We start from the raw sequence: 19,607 nt of genomic DNA, 5'->3' as shown, positions 1-19,607 counted from the left end.
TCTGAAAATGACTCAAAGATTTAACATATGTGAATAAAATAGCATTATAGAAATTTCTCTGATCCTCAATTTTCTCACTTGTAAAAAGGTGATCACTATTTCATTGCTGACCTAACCCTCTTTCAGAGTATTTTAAAGTTAAAGAAATAATTACTTTTACTCTTTTACACAGGAAAGGTCCAATAGTAATGAAATGTCAGTACATCTGAGTAATTTACTACTACAGTGAGAGCTCACTTTTACTCAAATACACTTCTAAGAAACACTTAGCCTGAGACTTTTAGAAATACAGGATCACTAGGGGATTAATACCCTAAAATAAAAAAATTAAATTATGCAAACAGTCATCTTTTAAGAACTTAAAGTCAGCTATTTAAAGAAAAGTAAAAGGAAATTATCTTTAGGCAAAATTTGATTGACATTTGCAGAAGAAGGTACATTGGATAGAGTACTGGGAGTTAAAATCAGAAAGAACTGGGTTCAAATTTTAGTTCATATACTTACTAGATATTTGACTCTGGGAAAGTCACTTAATCTGTGTGCCTTAGTTTCCTCATCTATAAAATAGGGACAAGAATAGAGCCTACTCCCTAGGGTGGCTGTAAGGATCAAATGAGACACCTGTGAAGAACTTAGAATACTGCATGGCAAATATTAAAAACCTCATAAATGCTTTTTATTATTATTAAAAAGATATATATTTATAATTATTTTCTATTTTAAAGGAAGGTAGAGAATGAATGACGCTCCTTAGGACTCTACTGTTTAAAAGCTAAGTGATTAAAGGGACTTCAGGCAGATGTTAGCCTCTAATGGAGAACTGTGGGACTAATTTTAGTATCTGGATTAAAGTGGACAAAGAATTATAAGAGAAACAAAAGAAAGCATGTAGAAGACATGCTATAACAATGCCCATTAATAAAATGAAGCTTATCTGAGTCAGGCCAAATTAAGGATAATTTCACTGCAATGACAGAAGCAATAACTGTCTCTTCTCTGTGTTCCCCACCCTTGCCCCCTATACCTCCAACACCAAAAGAAGACTGAAATTCCTATAGACCCTGAAGGAGACCTCATTTCAAATAGCATGGTCCCTGTCGACGAGGAGTAAAAGTGGAACACGTACTCTCTTAAGCCTACTAAAAGGGGAAGTGATACGCCTAAAGGTCTTGAGAAAAATCTGTAGGAAAAGTCATAACAAGTTCACTTAATTTACTGTCTGACAAACAAGAACTTTGGAAAGAGATTGCTTCAGTTCTTAATCTCTAAATTAGATAAAGCTTCAGGGGAAAGAGTAAGGTAGAGAGAATAATTGCTATTTATCTCATCAAATGAAAGATCCATCCTTGAAGATGGAAAGGATATAAAGAATGTTTTATTTCTGCCACTATACCTCTGGAACTTAGCCCTAGCTAGGCACATAATTGGTGTTACAAATACCTAGCACATAGTTGGTGTTTACTAAATGTTCACTGACTGAGCTCACAAAACGTTTTTCTTGATTTCCCTCTCCCCAGTGTCCCAATTGTCTTATATTTAATTTTTGTACATTTCATAGATACACCATCCTCCTCCTCCTCATCACAATACCTAATTATATAGCACTTATTATGTGCCAAATACTGTGCTAAACACTTTACAAATATCTCATTTGATTCTCACAATAACCCTAAGAAGTAGGTGCTATTATTATTTCCATTTCACAGATAGGAAAACTGAGGCAAACAGAAGTTAACCTTCCCAGAGTCACAAAGCTGATAAATGTTTGAAGGCCAAATCTGAGTCTTCTTGACTCATGAACTCTATCCAGTCCACCCCACATGTGACTGACACATTATCTTCCCCTTTAGTATGTAAAATCCTTAGAGGAGGATCTATTTCATTTTTGTTGCATATTTCCTTCTGGTGCCTTAGACAGTGCCTGCCACATCTAAAGAACAGGGATAGGGACAGGATGTCTACCTATAATTTCACTGGTTTAGGATTCCTAGATTAAGAAATTAGATGAGCACCTTCTCTGCAATTCTTGTTGTTGCCTAGAGGGAGGAAAATTTAAGGAAGGTGCCTAAGATCTCACCACCACTTTTTTGTCATTGCTCAGACTTGAACTTCCTTGAGGCTTCCTGGCCTCAAGGTCAGTACTCCATCTGTTACACCTGCTTCTCAGGGCTCACAGGAGGCACATAAAAGCTTGTTGACCGATTGGTCCCAGGACTATCCCCCTTTTTCCTTCATTGCTATCATGGCCACTGGTAAACTCTTTAATAATCTCCACAGAGAAGAAAGGAGGATTGAGGATGATTTTTTGTTTCTCTTAGAAGCAAAACTCTAAACAGGCTAAACTGTTTTCCTTAAAGGAAGTCAGTAATTCTTTAACTCAAAAAAGGGGGAATTAAAAAAAGAACCCCAGAGATCATATAGACAAACGTTATCTAAGGTATTAGCTGGTTCAATGAAAACAAGATGCTAAATGTAATGATGGGATCCAATCGGGGAAATGTCAGAAATGGGTAATTAGCCAAATGATATTAGAGCAGGCTTCCATGACTTCATGGTTGGGCTCAGTTATAAGGTATTAAAAATGTCATAGAGAAATGACATTAGAACTCATAAGGGGTATGCCTGTACTACCACCCATTGCAAAGAGCCGTGAGATGCCTTGGGGCTATTGAAAAGGCATTAGCCAGGAGGTTCAAATTTCTACTGCAACCTCACCCCATTTGATATCCTAGAACAATCTGATACGTGAAGGCTAATATTAAACAATTCAATTTTAGAAGCACAGATAAGAAAGGTTCCAAACAGCATTTGTTGTAAAATGAATTCCAGGGCAATATGTAAGAGTAGAGATCATCTTTTCAGTGTATGGTTGAGAAAAGATTCATTCGGACAAATCAATAAGAATACTCTGATTTTTGATAGGAATACCAGAAAGGCCAGCTCTACACCTGGAGAAGAAATAGGTAGTTACCCTGAATGAAAAGGAACAACATGAAGAAAGCAGTGACCCTCAGGTCTTCTATAGGCAATACCACCTTCTCTGAGTAACAGAATGTAGTGTGGACAAAGGGTACTGGTCTAGGTTCTTATTATAGCCCTGCCACTAACTAGCAATGCAATCAAGAGCAAGGAACTGAAACTCTCTCAAACTCCATCTTCTTGTCTATAAATGGAAAGGTCTTTTAATGGATGACCCATAGTTATTTATTTGTCCTCCCCAAGAGAACTGAAGCTCCTAGAAGGCGCCTGCTGCTTATTACAAAGCTGGAACTTAATAAATGTTTGTTGATTTATCAATCAACTGACAAAAATCCTTTCTAGCTTTAAAAAGTCTGTTTTGGCTTACAATTTCTGGATTTCTCTAATGTCCAGTGCTGTATGTCAGATTTTTTATATTAAAGTGAGTTAAAATCCATTTTGGGACACTGTGTATTGTTCCCTGGGATAAATGGAAGCACTTGATTGATTTGTGGACTGCAGGCTGACCTGTACATCTCATGTAAGTCACAAATGAGGAGGATGAGAGAAGGCCCATCATTTCATATTGGGGGTTCAGAAAGATTTGTTTGATCCATACTTCAATTCAATGGTCTAAAGGAACTGCCACACATAAAGGCAACAAAGGAAATATTAGAATTAGAGGATTTAAATCTCAGTTCCTTTACTGACATGTTATAATGTAAGCAATTTATTCTTTGTACCATTCTTAACTGAGAAGATTAAGATAAAAATCAGATCTCACTGGAAATCTAAAATGGCAGCTGTTTTGAAGGGGATGATTTCTGGTGTTTTTGCATTTCATAAATGGTTTATGACTACTGTTGACTAATTTTTCTGGAATATTATTAGAAATACAGTATAATAATTCTTGTTTAAATATTATATTTAAACTTTAATCAATACTTTACACTATACAAAATCCATCCACTACTGAAATAATTATTTTTTTTATCTTACTGTGATCATACAGGGCCTGTCTTTATTAATTCTTAAATTTCATTCAGCAATCCATCATGGTCATCTAACCATTTGCCTTACCACTGGCCCACTTGCCCCAACCTGGAAGAGACCTGAAAAGCATAGTTCTCCAGTCCAGGGGATGAGAGAAGGGGGTTAGCATACAACATTGGAACTCCTGTGCTGGAGTTGGGTTATCCTGACTTGTGTTAGTTGAAAAAACACTGGAGTTAAAGTTAAGTCTGGAGCTAAAGGTTCTAGATTCAAATCCCACATTTGACACTCCTGGGCATCAGCTGTGTATTGTTATGATGGGCAAGTAACTTTCCTTTCTGGGCCTCAGTTTTCTCATCTGTAAAATGAGGTATCTGGACTAAATGGACTTTGAAGTTTCCTTGAAGTTCTGTATTTATAACCTCATGATCTAGCTAGAAGCAAACTAAATTATACTTTCTACTCCATCCGGACATTTTACTACTTACTCTCCACCATGTAATAATATTTCTTCTCTCTCTGCCTTTAGCTTTTCAATCCTTGTTCTAGACACAATAATTAAATCAATACTGCTATTGCTTTTGCACAGGTCATATTAATCAACTGCCCCATAGATTGATTCAACCTCCTTGTGACTCTGAATAAAATCTGACTTTCCTCATCACCAGTCCCCTCTATTCTCTCTCCTTATCACAACTTCCATATAGGCAAGGACTAATGATGCCTTATCATTTATTAATGCTATTTGAATGAACAGTCACTGTTCATTTCAGTGGACCCTGTATGTAGTTTATAGACCACCTCATATTGTACCAAGAGCAAGAGATGATGTGTTCAGTCTTCTCACTGATTTATGGGTTATACAGAAAAATTCAGACATTATCTCCAACTTTCAGCAGATTTTCTCTAAAGTTTTTCTGGGTGCTTTACGATACCAGTGTGATAAAGCATTTGCAGTGGTCCTTTTCAAAAAGTAGAGTGGCATTCTGATATAGGTAGGGAATTGTCTAATGCATCATGATTCCCAAAATGTCTTTTTTAAGGAAAGTAATAAAATCTACATCACTGACATTATTTACTGAGAGAATAACACATATGCATATATTACACAGCTCAAGAACTTTTATTTAAAGGACTTCTATTTTCAAGAAATTTCTTTGAAATTACAGGGTATTCTAGGAGTATTACCATAGCTATAGATATAAATGTTACACATATACAAATCTATACTTCAAAAAGGAAAACTGATATTCCTTGTTCAAAAGGTCTGATTATTTGAAATGTGTTTAAAAATGGAGATTCATTGAATTTTAATATCTGGAAGAAACATTTGAGATCATCTAGTTCACCTCTCATTTTACAGATTAGAAAAAAAGAGTTGATTCAAGTCTTCAACTCAAGTACCTTGAACATATTAGTTTTTCAGGTAAATACTTTTTGGTGATACTAGATAAATCTATATGTGAGTATACAGATTTATATTGAGTTGTAATGATGAATAGAAAGTAGAAGTTTTACTGTGACACTGCAAAGAGCCAAGCTCACATATAACAATGAAAATTTTCTTGAGAAGGTTTTCATTGGAAAAAGTACCTGTTGAAAAAGCTGAATATTTTTACATAAATCTCAGATTTTCAACTCTTTCAAGAATTCTTGTCTAGAGGGCCTTTTCTGAAATAGCATGTGGTCATTTCACATCAGGGTATCTATAGATACCATATAGATATAGAAACCATGACATACACAGCTTGCTTTCATTCATCTACATTAAAATGGCAGATGATGGACCTCAGTTTCTTCATTTGTAAAATGAGGTGGGTAGACAAGATGGCCCCAAAGGCCATTATGCCTCTAGAACTCTGATTTCATGTCCCAGGAACTTCTCTTTCAATGGAGGATGCAGAGCACATCTCACAACCTCCTCCTAAGGAAGGTGTCTCTTCCTTTTCCACTCCACTGCACTCCTCTGGACTTCTCCATCATGCCCAGCACCAGATACTCACCCCTGTTAAGCTTCCTTTTATATGTTTGTAACAAAGTAAGCTCCCTGAAGGCACAGTGCTAGGCACATAGCAGGCATTTAATATTTGTTGACTATGTTTCCATGATGCTTTGTTTTATTTTCATCCAGATCTGTGTTTTTATCAGGAATAGGGACTCTCAGGGTTGAGATGCCACTTGCCCATGGTTAGGCAGCTACAATCTATCAAAGGTAGGACTTGTAAGTCACATCTTCTCAAGTCCAAGGTAGGTTCACTATCCACTAACCCATGCTATCATCTGAATGCTTTGTTTTGTTCATATTAATATTAAAACTGATATTCAAAATATCAATGACTCTACCAGGAACCTACTAAATGTTGAGTGAATCTAGCTCCATAATAAAAGAGAACAAGCAGCTAAATGGCACAGTGCATGTCAGCCTAGAGAATAGAATACTTATTTTCCTGAGTTCAAATCTGGCCTGAGACACTGACTTGCTGGGTGATCCTGGGCAAGTCATTTAACCCTGTTTGCTTCAGTTTCTTCATCCCTGTAGAAAATGAGCTGGAAATAGAAATGGTGGACCATTCTAGTATCTTTACCAAGAAAACCCTAACTGGGGCCATGAAGAGTCAGACATGACTGAAACAAAAGAACAACAACAATTAAAAGAGGTCCCCAAAAGAGACCCTCCTTCTCAGGAAAATTCCTACTCTGACAAGATACATTTATTACTTATTACTCAGTGGGAGCTCCTCTACCATAGAGAGTTAACACTGAAAGAATTGCTTAATTTATTTACAGCATGCCACATAACATACTTACACTGCCCATTCGAGTTTCTCATTCTTGATTGAATTGTAGAGAGCCTGAAAAGAGAACAAACAAAAGGAAATTATTCTTCTCATTTTATGGCCTTCAGAATTCAGTAAACAAGACTAACAAAGCAAAAATGAGAAAGCAAGCAAACTCCTACAGGGACCAGACACTCATTATAAGAACTGGTCCAATTCATCAAGAGCTTATTGCATCCTCTTACCATGGGTCTTTTTATGAGGTCAATGGCAATTCTGGGAGAAGGGAAGGTTTTCAAAAGTTAAGAGAATTGTGTTATATATATATGCATAAAACTTTGGGGGAAGAAAATCTTCCCACAGGGTAAACAAACAAACAAACAAAAAACCCCCAAAATAAAAAACCACCTTTATAAAATCTATTTTATATAGATTATATATTATTATATTATAATATATATTCTAACAATTGTATTATAATTTTATTATTAAAATTATTATATATTTTATATATAATTATATATTATATGTATATATAATATATTACTATATAAAATTATTATTAAAATTATAATTAAAATTATATTATAATTCTAAAAATCTAAATATGACACAGAATACTGCCTTCCCCACTAACAATAACAACAACAAAAGAACCTGAACTGATTAAAAGTAGACTAGATAGTCTTATTTTCTGCCTGAATGAAAAGGTAACACTGATAATTCTTGTCATGGTGTCTGTATATTTTAACTATGTAACAAACTCATAAATTAAATTGGAAATTAAGTTAAAATTGGATGAGAGCTCAGAAGTCATCTGGTACAATTCTTTCATTTTCTTCAAAGTTAAGAAGAAACAAGGTAAAAGAGGTTAAATAATTTGCCTAAAATCACATAGATATTTGAAAATCACATTTAAATCCAGGTCCTATGACACCAAATTCAGCATACTTTCTGCTTCTCTATGTCCAGTTTTGAAGATGAGTGTAAACATTCTAAACCATAAACTAATGAGATAAGAATTGGGTGGAAAGAAAGAACCAAGACAAAGAATGGAAATCAGTAACACTGTCTCCATTTTTAGGGGTGAAATCTCTAAAAAGTTTACAATCACCAATAATCTTTAATAACCTGACTTCACTGGATCCAATTCTATAGAGCCTCATTCACAAGGGTTTGGTGAAGCAAGGCAGCTCAGAATAAAATTGGGGCAATATCCCATAATGCTTCAGTCTTGAACCTCTTCCAAGGCTAGCCTTATTAATCTTCTTTGCATTGAACAGTAGTAATGTTTTGGAATTTTAGAAATTCAAACTAGTAAAGACCTACCCAAAACAAGGGAGAAGCAGAGGATAACCAGGAAGATTCCATGATTTATAGCCTTCCTCCCTCCCTAAGATACAGAGATTCTTTGTGTTTTACAGATTTGAAAATAAAATGTTAAAATTATTATAAAAATCATTAAAATGAACTGTGAGTATCCTTAGTCAACCAAAAGCAGTGTCTACACATTGTCCCAGTGTGAATTCAATGGAGTCAGTTAAAAGAAATTTGCCATGATTGCATCTGGTAACAAATGATAAGTTCAATTTATGAACATTTATGAAGCACCTATGGCATGCAGAAGTTCAGGGGATGGATAGAAAAATAAAAACAACACAGAATATGACCTATTTATAACTGATGATGATCAAAGAAATAATTCAGATTGTTATCAAATTAATCTTGCTAATATATAAATCTGATTAGGTCATTTCCTTGCCCAAATATTTTTACTAAAACCCTAATAGTTTTAGGATACATCAAAGATCTAGCTCCAACATACTCTTCTAGATTAATTTTACATTATTACTTTTCCCATACTCTTTGCTTCAGCCACATTGGATTGCTCCTAAATCTTGACACTTCATTTTCCTGACAGTGAGAGATGGGGATGTAGTCAGTTGAATGAATAAAAGAATGATGTGCATATTTAACAAAGGTTGGGTATTTTCAGAAGATGATAAAAAGGGCAATGAAATAGAAAATTTAGGAAAGGTACTAGAGGACAGATATCTTTAAAAGGGTCGAATTATTTGTCCCCTTCATCATTGTGGACCTCAGAAACGAAACTATTACTGTAGAAAGACAGGTCATTAACTCTGCCATATAGCTGCCAGATTCTAAAACTTGGCTATTAGACTCAAAGGAGTGATCCAAAAATTATCCAGGCACACTTAAAACTTAGTAAATATTTTATTCCTGTTTATGTAGTGTTATAGTATATCTCTCCTCACATTAAGAAAAAAAAAAACTAAAATTGTTACAATTACTCCTGCCCTTTTAACATTAGCATCAGAAACAGGTTGAGTGATTCTATAATTCTGTATTAACAGTTTTAATCATTTAGTAAATGCTTATTTTTCTTTTTTGAAAGATGATAACTCTTTAAATGCATTAAAATCACGATAATGGTGAAATAGGGATATTACTAATTTTTATACTTCCTTAAATTTCCCCATGAAAAGTTAGTCACATTATTCAGAGAAATATTAAATAATACTTTTTGTTTTTATAGAATGATAGCAGGACAGCTAAGGGCTCAATGGATAGAAAGCCAAGCCTGGAGAAGGGAGGTACTGGGTTTAAATCTAACTTCATTTCACACTAATGTCACACTAGCTGTGTAATCCTTGGCAAGTCACTTAACCCCAGCTGCCTATCCTTACTGTTCTTATGACTTGGAATTAATACCTATCTGGAACTAATAATATCAATTTTAAGACAGACGGCTTTAAAGGGCTTTAAAAAAAACAGCATTTACATAGTGCTTCAAGGTTTGCAAAACAAAACAAAAATATCTTACAAATATCAGCTTTGATCCTCCTATCTCTGGGAGGTAAGTACTATTATCCTTATTTTACGGTGTAAAATGAAGAGAGGCTATTTATTAAAGGAACTGCACTCAGGTCTTACTGACTTCACATCTAGTTCTATCCACTGCAAAACCTAGGGAAAGGGGACTTGGGCTAGTCAATAGAGACAGACATTAACTGCAGACATAAAATATAAGTGAGGCAGATAAGAAAAGGAAGGCTAGAAATGAAAAAATGAAAGCAAATAGCTGAAAGCTGGTAACTCACACAAAAACTTAATATTTAATTAGGCATCTTTTAGGTTGAAGGCATTGTCCTGGGTAAGTTACTTCTTAAACATTTTTACAATTTAAGAAGAGATGTGATTGTGCAAAGATAAGTAGGACACAAGGTAGAATTTGAGATGGCAGAGATAGCCTGATGCTCTTAAAAAAATCTGAGGAGAGATCACTTTCAATTTGGATGAACTGGCATTTGAAGATGATGTTGAAGGATGAAAGATTTCAAAAGGCAGGGATGTGGAGGGAGTATATTTTAGCCATGGAGGATATGGCTGACAAAGATAAGGGATAACTATTATCCTCCTCTTTTTTTGTATATAAAATGTTTTATTGTTTTATAAGTGATTTCAGAGTTTGTTTAGAATTGGGCTGCACACTTGTCAATCAGTCCAACATCTCTGTTAATGAATCCCTTTTTGCCTGAAATCTGGATTGTATGAAGGGGAAGAAAGGAAGCAGCATTGCTTTGGAGCCTTGAAGACTTGAGTTGGGGTACCTGGGTACTGGTGGATGCAGACTATGTAACAGTCATATGACATCATCTCTCAATGTTCCAGTCAACTCTCTAAGTAGAGAGGGTCTCAGCCTCTATTAGTTGAGAAGACGGCCTTGCTGGACAGTTTCATTCATAATAATAATATAAATAGAGCACAGAATATGAATATAATTATCACCTCTCCCCATGCAACTGAGGGAGGGATACCATGAAATTACTCCATTAGACTCTGAATTCCTTGAGAACTGAGACTTTGGGGGGGTTCTTTATATCCCTAGCACTTAGCACAGAGCTTGGCACATAGAAATGACTGCTTATTGAACTAATACAAACAGTGGCAAAGACCTTGCTCAGGCTTAAATGTGATATAAGAAGTTTATATTTTATCCATAAGGCAAGGAAAAATAATGGGCAGTTTTAAAGCAAGAGGGTAACAAAGTCAGCCTAGCACATGAGAAAGATTAATTTGGCAAATATCTTAAGGGTACATAAGAGAAGGGAGAAAGGCTGGAGTGAAGGAGGCCAGTTACAAGGCTTTTAACAATTATCCAGGTGAAAGGTGCTAAGAAACTCAAATAGAAGAACTACAGGTTTAGTGGAGAAGAAGAGGCAAGTAACAGAATCCTATAGATCCTGTTAGGACATGATAATAGACATTACTAGAGAATGAGACAAGAATCAGATCTAGTTCTAAGCATTCAAGTGTGGAGACTAGAAAGATTCTCCCTTCTCACTCCCAGTGAGCCATTCCTTACCCAAAATAAACAAACAAACAAACAAATAAATAAATAAATGAGAAAAAATGAGAAGAATTAACAATCTAATAAAAAGGAAGCCCTATGTGACCCTCTATACAATTAATTGTCTAGCTACCTCTTGTATTTGCAAAAGATCCAAAAAAGTGTTTTCATTTCTCCTCTTTATGGTCAAGCTTCTTCTTTACAGGTCTGTGACATTCATTTTTCAGTTGTTTTATAGTTGTTCTTCCATTTACATTATTATAAACATTGAGTATATTGTTTTCCTCCTTCATTTTCCAGCAGTCAGTATCTTCCATGCTTTTCTATATTCATCAAGTCATTCATTATGTCCATGGTTGACAATTTGTTTAGTCATTTTCCAATCAACAGTCATCTACTTTGTTTCTAATTCTTTGATAATACAAAAGGCACTGCCATAAATATTCTGTTGAATAAAGAGTTGCTCTTTTGGTAAATGACCCTCTGTACCATATATTACTAGTAATGAAATCTAAGAAGTGAAAAGGATCCTTTTTTAGCTGCTTTATTTGCATGATTCCAAATCCTTTTCTAGAAGAGTTGTACCAATTCATTGAGTCACCAATAATGCTAATTAGCATGCCAGTCTTTCAATAATCCCTTCAATACTGACTATTCCTTTGCTTTGTCACCCTTTCTAGTTTGCTGAGTGTGGCATGAGACATCGGGGTTTTTTAAAATGTCTATTTCATTTTTAATTTTTTGAAACCTCTTCTGTGTGGCTATTAATATAGTATATAATTCTTCTTTTGAAGACTTTATTCATATTCTTTGACCATGTGTTAATTAAGCAATTTAATCTTGTTATCAAACACAGCACATATATGTATATACTGCAAATATATTTGTATACTTATGTGTATACTATAGTATATATATATATATATATATATATACACAAGTTTTCTCAAAAAATCTAAGTGTTATTTAAAAACTATTTTTAAATGATTAAAGTTTAATACTACATTAAGACTTTTAGGAAATCCTCTCATATATGTGAGATTTTGTATATATATTTACATATAAACACACATATATGTTTATATGTGTAAGATCTATGCATTCAAGATATAATACATTTAGATATATAAAGTGTGCTAAATATCCTAGATGAGCTAATTTATTGTGCAAAATATTTTTAATTTCATGTAACCAAAGTTATCTATTTTTTCTTTGGTAATTGCATCTAATTTGGTTAAGAATACTTTCCCTATTCATGAACATGAAATAATTTAAGATATGCTTCTGTTCTAATTTTGTTTTAATATGATCTTTAATATTCACGTCGTGGAATATGGTATAAGTAAGTTGATGTGCAAGTGCTTTTAATAACTCCAAACTTCTCTTTTGAACAAAGTTTATCTTTTGAATGTAGTATTTTTCAAGAAATTCCACATGACTGTGAACCACAGATGGGAAAATGGCACTATAAAATAGGAATTAAGGAGGTAGGATACCATTTTAATATTTTATGAAAGGTGTTTCTTATGTTTTGTATAATAATGAATTTGAAACAGTAACTGAAGATTTAGAGCAAATAATCTGAAATATGGGATTGAGAGTCTGGGGAGAGACAGTATAGAGTAAACTCATTGGGAAGACTGATTAAAATCTGACCTCAGATGCTTAATAGTTCAATCTTGGTTTAGAGTCTTCTGTTTCACCCTGATTCCTGTCATCAATCTTGGTGCTATTAATATCCATACTGAAAAAAGTGTACCTTAGCCTCTCCAGTCATCAGCTTCCAGATAAATTACTTAATCTTTCTCAGCCTCTGTTTCATGAGAAGCAAAATAAGGGGTTTGGAATCTATGGTTTCCAGTCGCTCCCAGCTTAAAATCTATAATCCTTTTACAAGGTAGAGAAGGTGAAGAGATTGGAAGAGATATGAGAATAGAAGACAAGGGTACATCTCTATACATGGAGTAAAAGTAGTTAGATGAACCAGAAAAGGAAATGAAGGAAGAATGGTGGAACACGAAGAAGCAAAGAATATTAAGAAAAAAGAAAGAGGGGTCAGTACTTAGAAGTGTCAAAAGCTCAAAAATACCCAGGACAATGAATACTGAAAGCAAAACATTGTGTCTACAGATTAAATCATCATCAGTGATCTCGGAAGGAACAGTTTTAATACAGTGGTAAGGAGAAGAGTACAGTGGAGGGATTAAGAATGAGTACACAGATTTATAACCTAGATCACCTATACAGCAAAAGTGAGTATATTCTTTCAGGGAAAAAAAAGGATATTAAAAAGGATAAGAAGAATTTCCAAGCATTCCTGAGGAATTCTTTAATTTTCAAAAAGTATTATTAGTAGTAGAGAATATAGAAGGAATTACTCAGAAAGAAGATGGAGAAGTAAACTGATTATGATGATATGCTATATATGTAAATGTGATGATATGGAATGATATATATGATATGTATGTATATGAATGATATGTAAAATATATCAATTAAGGGCTGAGAGGGTGGCACTGAGAGAAAAGGGAAGGGAGAGATAGAATGGGGTGAATTATATAACATAAAGAGGCATGAAAAATCATTATAGAGAGTGGAAGATAATGGTGGTGATGGACAATGCTTTCTCTCATTGTAAAGGGCTCAGAGAGACTAAAACAAGTATACTCAATGGGGTATAGCATTCTATCTTACTCCACTCAGTGGAGTATAGAATTCTATCTTACCCCACATAGAAGTAGAAGGGGAATAAGACAAGGGAAGAGGTAGGTAATTGAAGGGAAGAGGAAGTGGGGGTGACAAAAAGCAAAACACTAATGAGGAGGTACAGTGAGAAAGGGATGTGATGGACGGCAATACACAGTAATCATGATGTTGAATGTGAATGGGATGAACTCACCCATTAAATGGAAGCAGATAGTATAATGGATTAAAAACCAGAATCCTACTATATTTTGCTCACAAGAAACACATTTCAGGCAGGGTGACATACATAGATACAAGGTAAAAGGCTGGAGCAGAATTTATTATGCGTCATCTAAAATAAAAAGAGTAGGAGCAGAAATCATGATATCAGATGAAGCTAAATGATGAAGTAATATCATTACTAAACATTTATGCACCAAATGGAATAGCATCTAAGATTTCTAAAGGGAAAATTAAAGCTGCTCAAGGGGGAAATAGATAGTAAGACCATATTAGTGGGGAATCTCAAGCTTCCCCTTTCAGAACTAGATGAATAAAATTATATTTTAATAATATTATAAAATAAATGAGAAAGAAGGAAATAAATAAGAAAGTAAGGGAAGTGAATGAAATCATAGAAAAATTAGAGCTGGATAAAACTAAATAGGAATAAAAAGGAATATATCTACTTCTCAGGAGTACATGGTATACATACAAATATTGACCATGTACTAGGGCATAGAAATATTGCAAAAAATGCAGATAAACAAAAATAATAAATACAATTCTTAGAGATCATAATGTGATAAAAATTATACTTAACAAGGGTCCATGGAAAGGCAAACTTAAAAGTTAATTGGAAATTAAATGATCTAATTCTTCAAAACTAGTGGGTCAAAAAAGAAATCAAAGAAACAATTACAGACTTTATTAAAGAGAATGACAATGAGAAGGCATCATATCAAAACCTATGGGATAGAGTCAAAGCAGTACTGAGGGGAAAATTTATATCTCTGATGCCTAAAACAACAAAATTGAAAGGGAAGAGATCAATGACTTAGGCTTGCAACTTTAAAAAAATTAGAAAAAGAACAAATTAAAATCCCAGATAATAACTATATTGGAAATCTCAAAAATTAAAGGAGACATTAATCTAATTGAAAGTAAAAGAACTACCAAACTAATAAGACTAAAAGCTGGTACTTTGAAAAAAACAAATAAAATAAAGTACTGGTTAATCTAATACAAAAAGAGAATCAAATTAACAGTATAAAAGATGAAAAGGGTGATCTCACCTCTAATGAAGAGGAAATTAAGGTAATTATTAAAAACTATTTTGCCCAATTATATGGCAATAAATATGAAAATCTAAGTGAAATGTGTGAATATTTACAAAAATATAAATTGCCTAGATTAATACAAGAGGAAATAGAATACTTAAATAATTCTATCTCAGAAAAAGAAATTGAACAAGCCATGAAGGAATTTGCTAAGGAAAAAATCCCCAGGGCAAGATGGATTCATAAATGAATTCTATCAAACATTTAAAGAACAAATAATGCCAATACTATACAAACTATACAAAATAAACAAAGAAGGGATCTTACCAAATTCTTTTTATGACACAAATATGGCATTGATTCCAAAGCCAGGCAAACCAAAACCAGAGAAAAAATATACAGACCAATTTCCTTAACGAACATAGATGCAAAAATCTTAAATAGGATACTATTAAAAAGAGTACAGCAAGTTATCACAAGGATTATTCACTATGACCAGGTGAGATTTATACCAGGAATGCAAGGATGGTTTAATATTAGGAAAACCATCCACATAATTGACCATATCACTAATCAAACCAACAGAGATCACATGATTATCGCAAAAGATGCTGAAAAAGCCTTTGATAAAGTTCAACACCCATTCCTACTGAAAAAAAATTAGAAAGAATAGGAATAGAAGGGCCATTCCTCAAAATAATAAACTATATATTTAAAACCATGAGCAAGTATCATCTGTAATAGGGCCAAGATTGAAGTCTTCCCAATAAGATCAGAAGTGAAGCAAGAATGTCCATTAACACCTTTATTATTTAATATTGCTCTAGAAATGCTAGCAGTAGTAATTAGAGAAGAAAAAGAAATTGAAGGGATTTAAAGTAGGCAATGACGAAACTAAACTATCACTCTTTGTGAATGATATGATGGTATACTTAAAAATCCTAGAAAATCAACCAAAAGACCAGTGGAAATAATTAACAAATATAGCAAAGTTGCATGATACAAAATGAACCCACATAAATCATCAGCATTTCTATATATTCCAACAAAATTCAGGAGCAGGGATGAGAAACAGAAACTCCATTTAAAATCACTCTAGGCAATATAAAATATTTAGGAATTTATCTACCAAGACAATCACAGGAATTATATGATCACAACTACAAAACACTTTCACATGATTAAAAACAGATCTGAATAACTGGAAAAACATTAATTGCTCATCACTAGTATGAGCTAACATAATAAAAATAACAATCTTACCTAAATTGATCTACATATTCAGTGCCATACCTATCAAACTACTGAAAAACTTTTTCATAAAATTAGAAAAAAATCGTAACAAAGTTCATTTGGAAGAACAAAAGACCAAGAGTATCAAAGGAACTAATGAAAAAAAAATGTTAAGGAGGGGACCTAGAAGTACCAGATCTAAAACTGTACTATAAAGCAGTGATCATCAAAACAATATGGTACTGCCTAAGAGACAGAAGGAAGGATCGATGGAATAGACTTGGGGTAAATGACCTCGGCCTGATAGTGTACAATAAACCCAGAGATCCCAGCTTTTGGGACAAGAACCCACTATTTGAAAACAAAAAACTACTGGGAAAATTGGAAAACAATATGGGAGAGATTATGGTTAGATCAACCAAGATAAATTCAGATTGGGTAAAAGATTTAAATATAAAGAAGGAAATTATCAGTAAATTAGGTGAACCTAGAATAGTATACCTGTCAGAGCTATAGGAAAGGAAAGAATTTAATACCAAGCAAAAGATAGAGAATAGTACAAAATGTAAAAATAATTTTGATTACATTAAATTAAAAAGATTTTGTACAAAAAAAAAAAAAGAATGCAACCACAATTAGAAGGGAAGCAATAAATTGGGGGAAAATCTTTATAACAAAAACCTCTGAAAAAGGTCTAATTTCTCAAATTTATGAGGAGCTAAATCAATTGTACAAAAAGTCAAGCCATTCCCCAATTGATAAATGGGCAAGAGACATTAATAGGCAGTTATCAGATATTATCTTATCTTATCTTATATTATATTATCTTTAAATAAAAACTATCAATAAATACATGAAAAAGTGTTCTAAAGCTCTCAGAGAAATGAAAATCAAAACAATGCTGAGGTGCCACCTCACACCTAGCAGATTGGCCAATATGACAGCAAAAGAAAATAATAAATGTTGGAGGGATTGTGGCAAAATTGGGACCCTAATACACTGCTGGTGGAATTGTGAATTGATCTAACCATTCAGGAAGGCAATTTGGAACTATGTGCAAAGGGTTTTAAAAGACTGCCAGGCCTTTGATAAGGCAATTTGGAACTATGTGCAAAGGGTTTTAAAAGACTGCCAGGCCTTTGATCCAGCCATGCCACTGCTTTGTACCCCAAAGGGATAATAGGGAAAATATGTGTATAAAAATATCTGTAGCTTTGTTCTTTATGATGGCAAAAAAATGGAAAAGGGGTATAACTTGATTGGGGAATGGATGAACACATTGTGGTATCTGATGGTGATTATGTTGAAATCAATGATGAACTGGAGGAATTCCATGGGAACTGGAAAGACCTCCAGGAAACTGATGCAGAGTGAAGGGAGAAGAACCAGGAGAAAGCTTTACACAGAACCTAATACACTCTGGCACAATTGAATGTAATGGACTACTAGCAGCAATGCAATGATCTAGGACAATTCTGAGGGACTTAGGAAAAATAACGCTATCCACAAGCAGAGAAAGAAATGTGGGAGTAGAAATGCAGAAGAAAAATATATGATAGATCATGTGGTTCAATGGGGATATGATTAGGGTTCTGATTTTGTTAAAAGATCATTCTACTGCAGATATGAATAATATGGAAATAGGAACAATGATACATGTATAACCCAGTAGAACTACTTGTCAGCCCCGGGAGTGGGGAGGAAAAAGAGGGGGAAGGTTGATGAATCATGTAACCATGGGGAAAATATTCTAATTTTAAAAAAAGAAGAAAAAAGAATGAGTAGATAGTGGCAAGATGGAAGTATGGAGTAAAGTTGACTCTGAACTTTGGCAGAGGAAAGGAAAGAGAGAAAGGAAACTTTTAGGGGCAACTTTTAGGGAAGGCATGAGAAGATGGTACCAGAAGAAAGAGAACAAGAACATGAAATTATTGATGAAACAAAGGGTCAGTCTATCCTCAGTATGTAGACAGATTTAGAGGTATGGAAGAGGAAAGATATGGAAACTCATAATGGATATGTCTTCATTTTCTCAGTATGCAGTGAACTGGTAAAGTAGATGAGGTTGAAGACAGAGTTAAGGAAGAAGAAAAAGAGAATGAAGACTTTGGGGAATATAATGGGAAATTCATTGACTATAAATAAAAGAATTACCATGGAACAGTGATAGGCCAAACAGTGCTCTACAGATGGACACCCAGTAAGTCCAGTTGGAATGGAATAAGAAAGACTTTTATTTTAAACTTAAGAAATTATTCTCTTTCTTTTCCAAACCACTTATTCTACTCCATTTTTCCAATGGGGGGGGGGGACCTCTTGTGATAAATTTACAGTAAATCAAAGACAAAGCCTGTCATCAGTCATGTCCCAAAATGTATCAAGTTTACTTTCTCCAAGAGTACTTATGTGCTGGTAGAGAAGAATGACAGTGGGAATGACACAGGGTCATGGGGAAGTGGTGAAAGGTCAAGTGGGAAAGGGATTCATGGATAAAGGCCTAGGTCTTTTTTTTTAACCCTTACCTTCCATCTTAGAATCAATATTGCGTTTTGGTTCCAAGGCAGAAGAGCAGTAAGGCTAGGCAATGGGGGTTAAGTGACGTGCTCAGGCCACAAAGTTAGGAAGAATCTGAGGACATATTTGAACCTAGGATCTCCCATCTTTGGGTCTAGCTTTCATTCCATTGAGCCAACTAGATGTCCTCAAAGGTTTAGGCCTTGTTGAAAGGGTCAAGACTGCAGAGAAAAAAACAAAACCAAAATTAGGAGAATTGGGGAAAAAATGAGGAATTGAGAGATAGTAAGCATGATGAGGGGAAAAGGCTTTGGAAGTTTAAAGTGGTAGAAATAAAGGAAACTATAATCAGAAAAAGGAATATTTAGGTCAAAGGTGTCTGAGCTAGACTAATGCTTTGTTAAAACACTGCCTTGAAGGGCACTGATTTAGAATGAGTTTGGAGATCATTGGAGTTAAATTGATCATTGGAAAAGCTAAAGTAAAGTATTTTCAACATGGATATTGACCGATATTGACAAGGGTGACAGCAGAGATCAGGTTGTACTAGAAGGGTGCAAACCAGAATCTGAAGCCACTGTGGAAGCCAGGAGTGAAAACTGAAGGTCCATATAATCAACCCAATTTTATTTAAGCATGCATTAAGTAGCTACTAGAGGTAGGGCAATGGATCTACAAAAATGAAAAACAATGCCACTATTCTCAAAAAATTTATTTTGACTGGGAAGAAACAAAAAGCAACAGGTATTATAAAAGCAAATTAATCTGAAGAGGAAGAGAGAATTATCAAAAAGC

The 19,607-nt window shown here is 34.2% G+C and overlaps 1 protein-coding gene across 8 annotated transcripts in view; it reads right to left on the bottom strand.

The window, feature by feature from the left end:
• Positions 1 to 19,607, bottom strand: part of PSD3 (pleckstrin and Sec7 domain containing 3) — a 784,568-nt gene that overhangs the window by 131,104 nt on the left and 633,857 nt on the right. For all 8 annotated transcript variants that reach the window (XM_007476432.3, XM_056813640.1, XM_056813642.1 and 5 more), the window contains one exon: positions 6,760 to 6,803. In XM_007476432.3, the coding sequence (XP_007476494.2) occupies positions 6,760 to 6,803 (44 nt within the window). The remainder of the gene's footprint in view (positions 1 to 6,759; positions 6,804 to 19,607) is intronic.

The sequence above is a fragment of the Monodelphis domestica genome, chromosome 1 (genome assembly GCF_027887165.1).
Source record: "Monodelphis domestica isolate mMonDom1 chromosome 1, mMonDom1.pri, whole genome shotgun sequence".
In the NCBI taxonomy this organism is placed as follows: domain Eukaryota; kingdom Metazoa; phylum Chordata; class Mammalia; order Didelphimorphia; family Didelphidae; genus Monodelphis; species Monodelphis domestica.
This window is presented reverse-complemented; position numbering and strand designations above follow the sequence as displayed.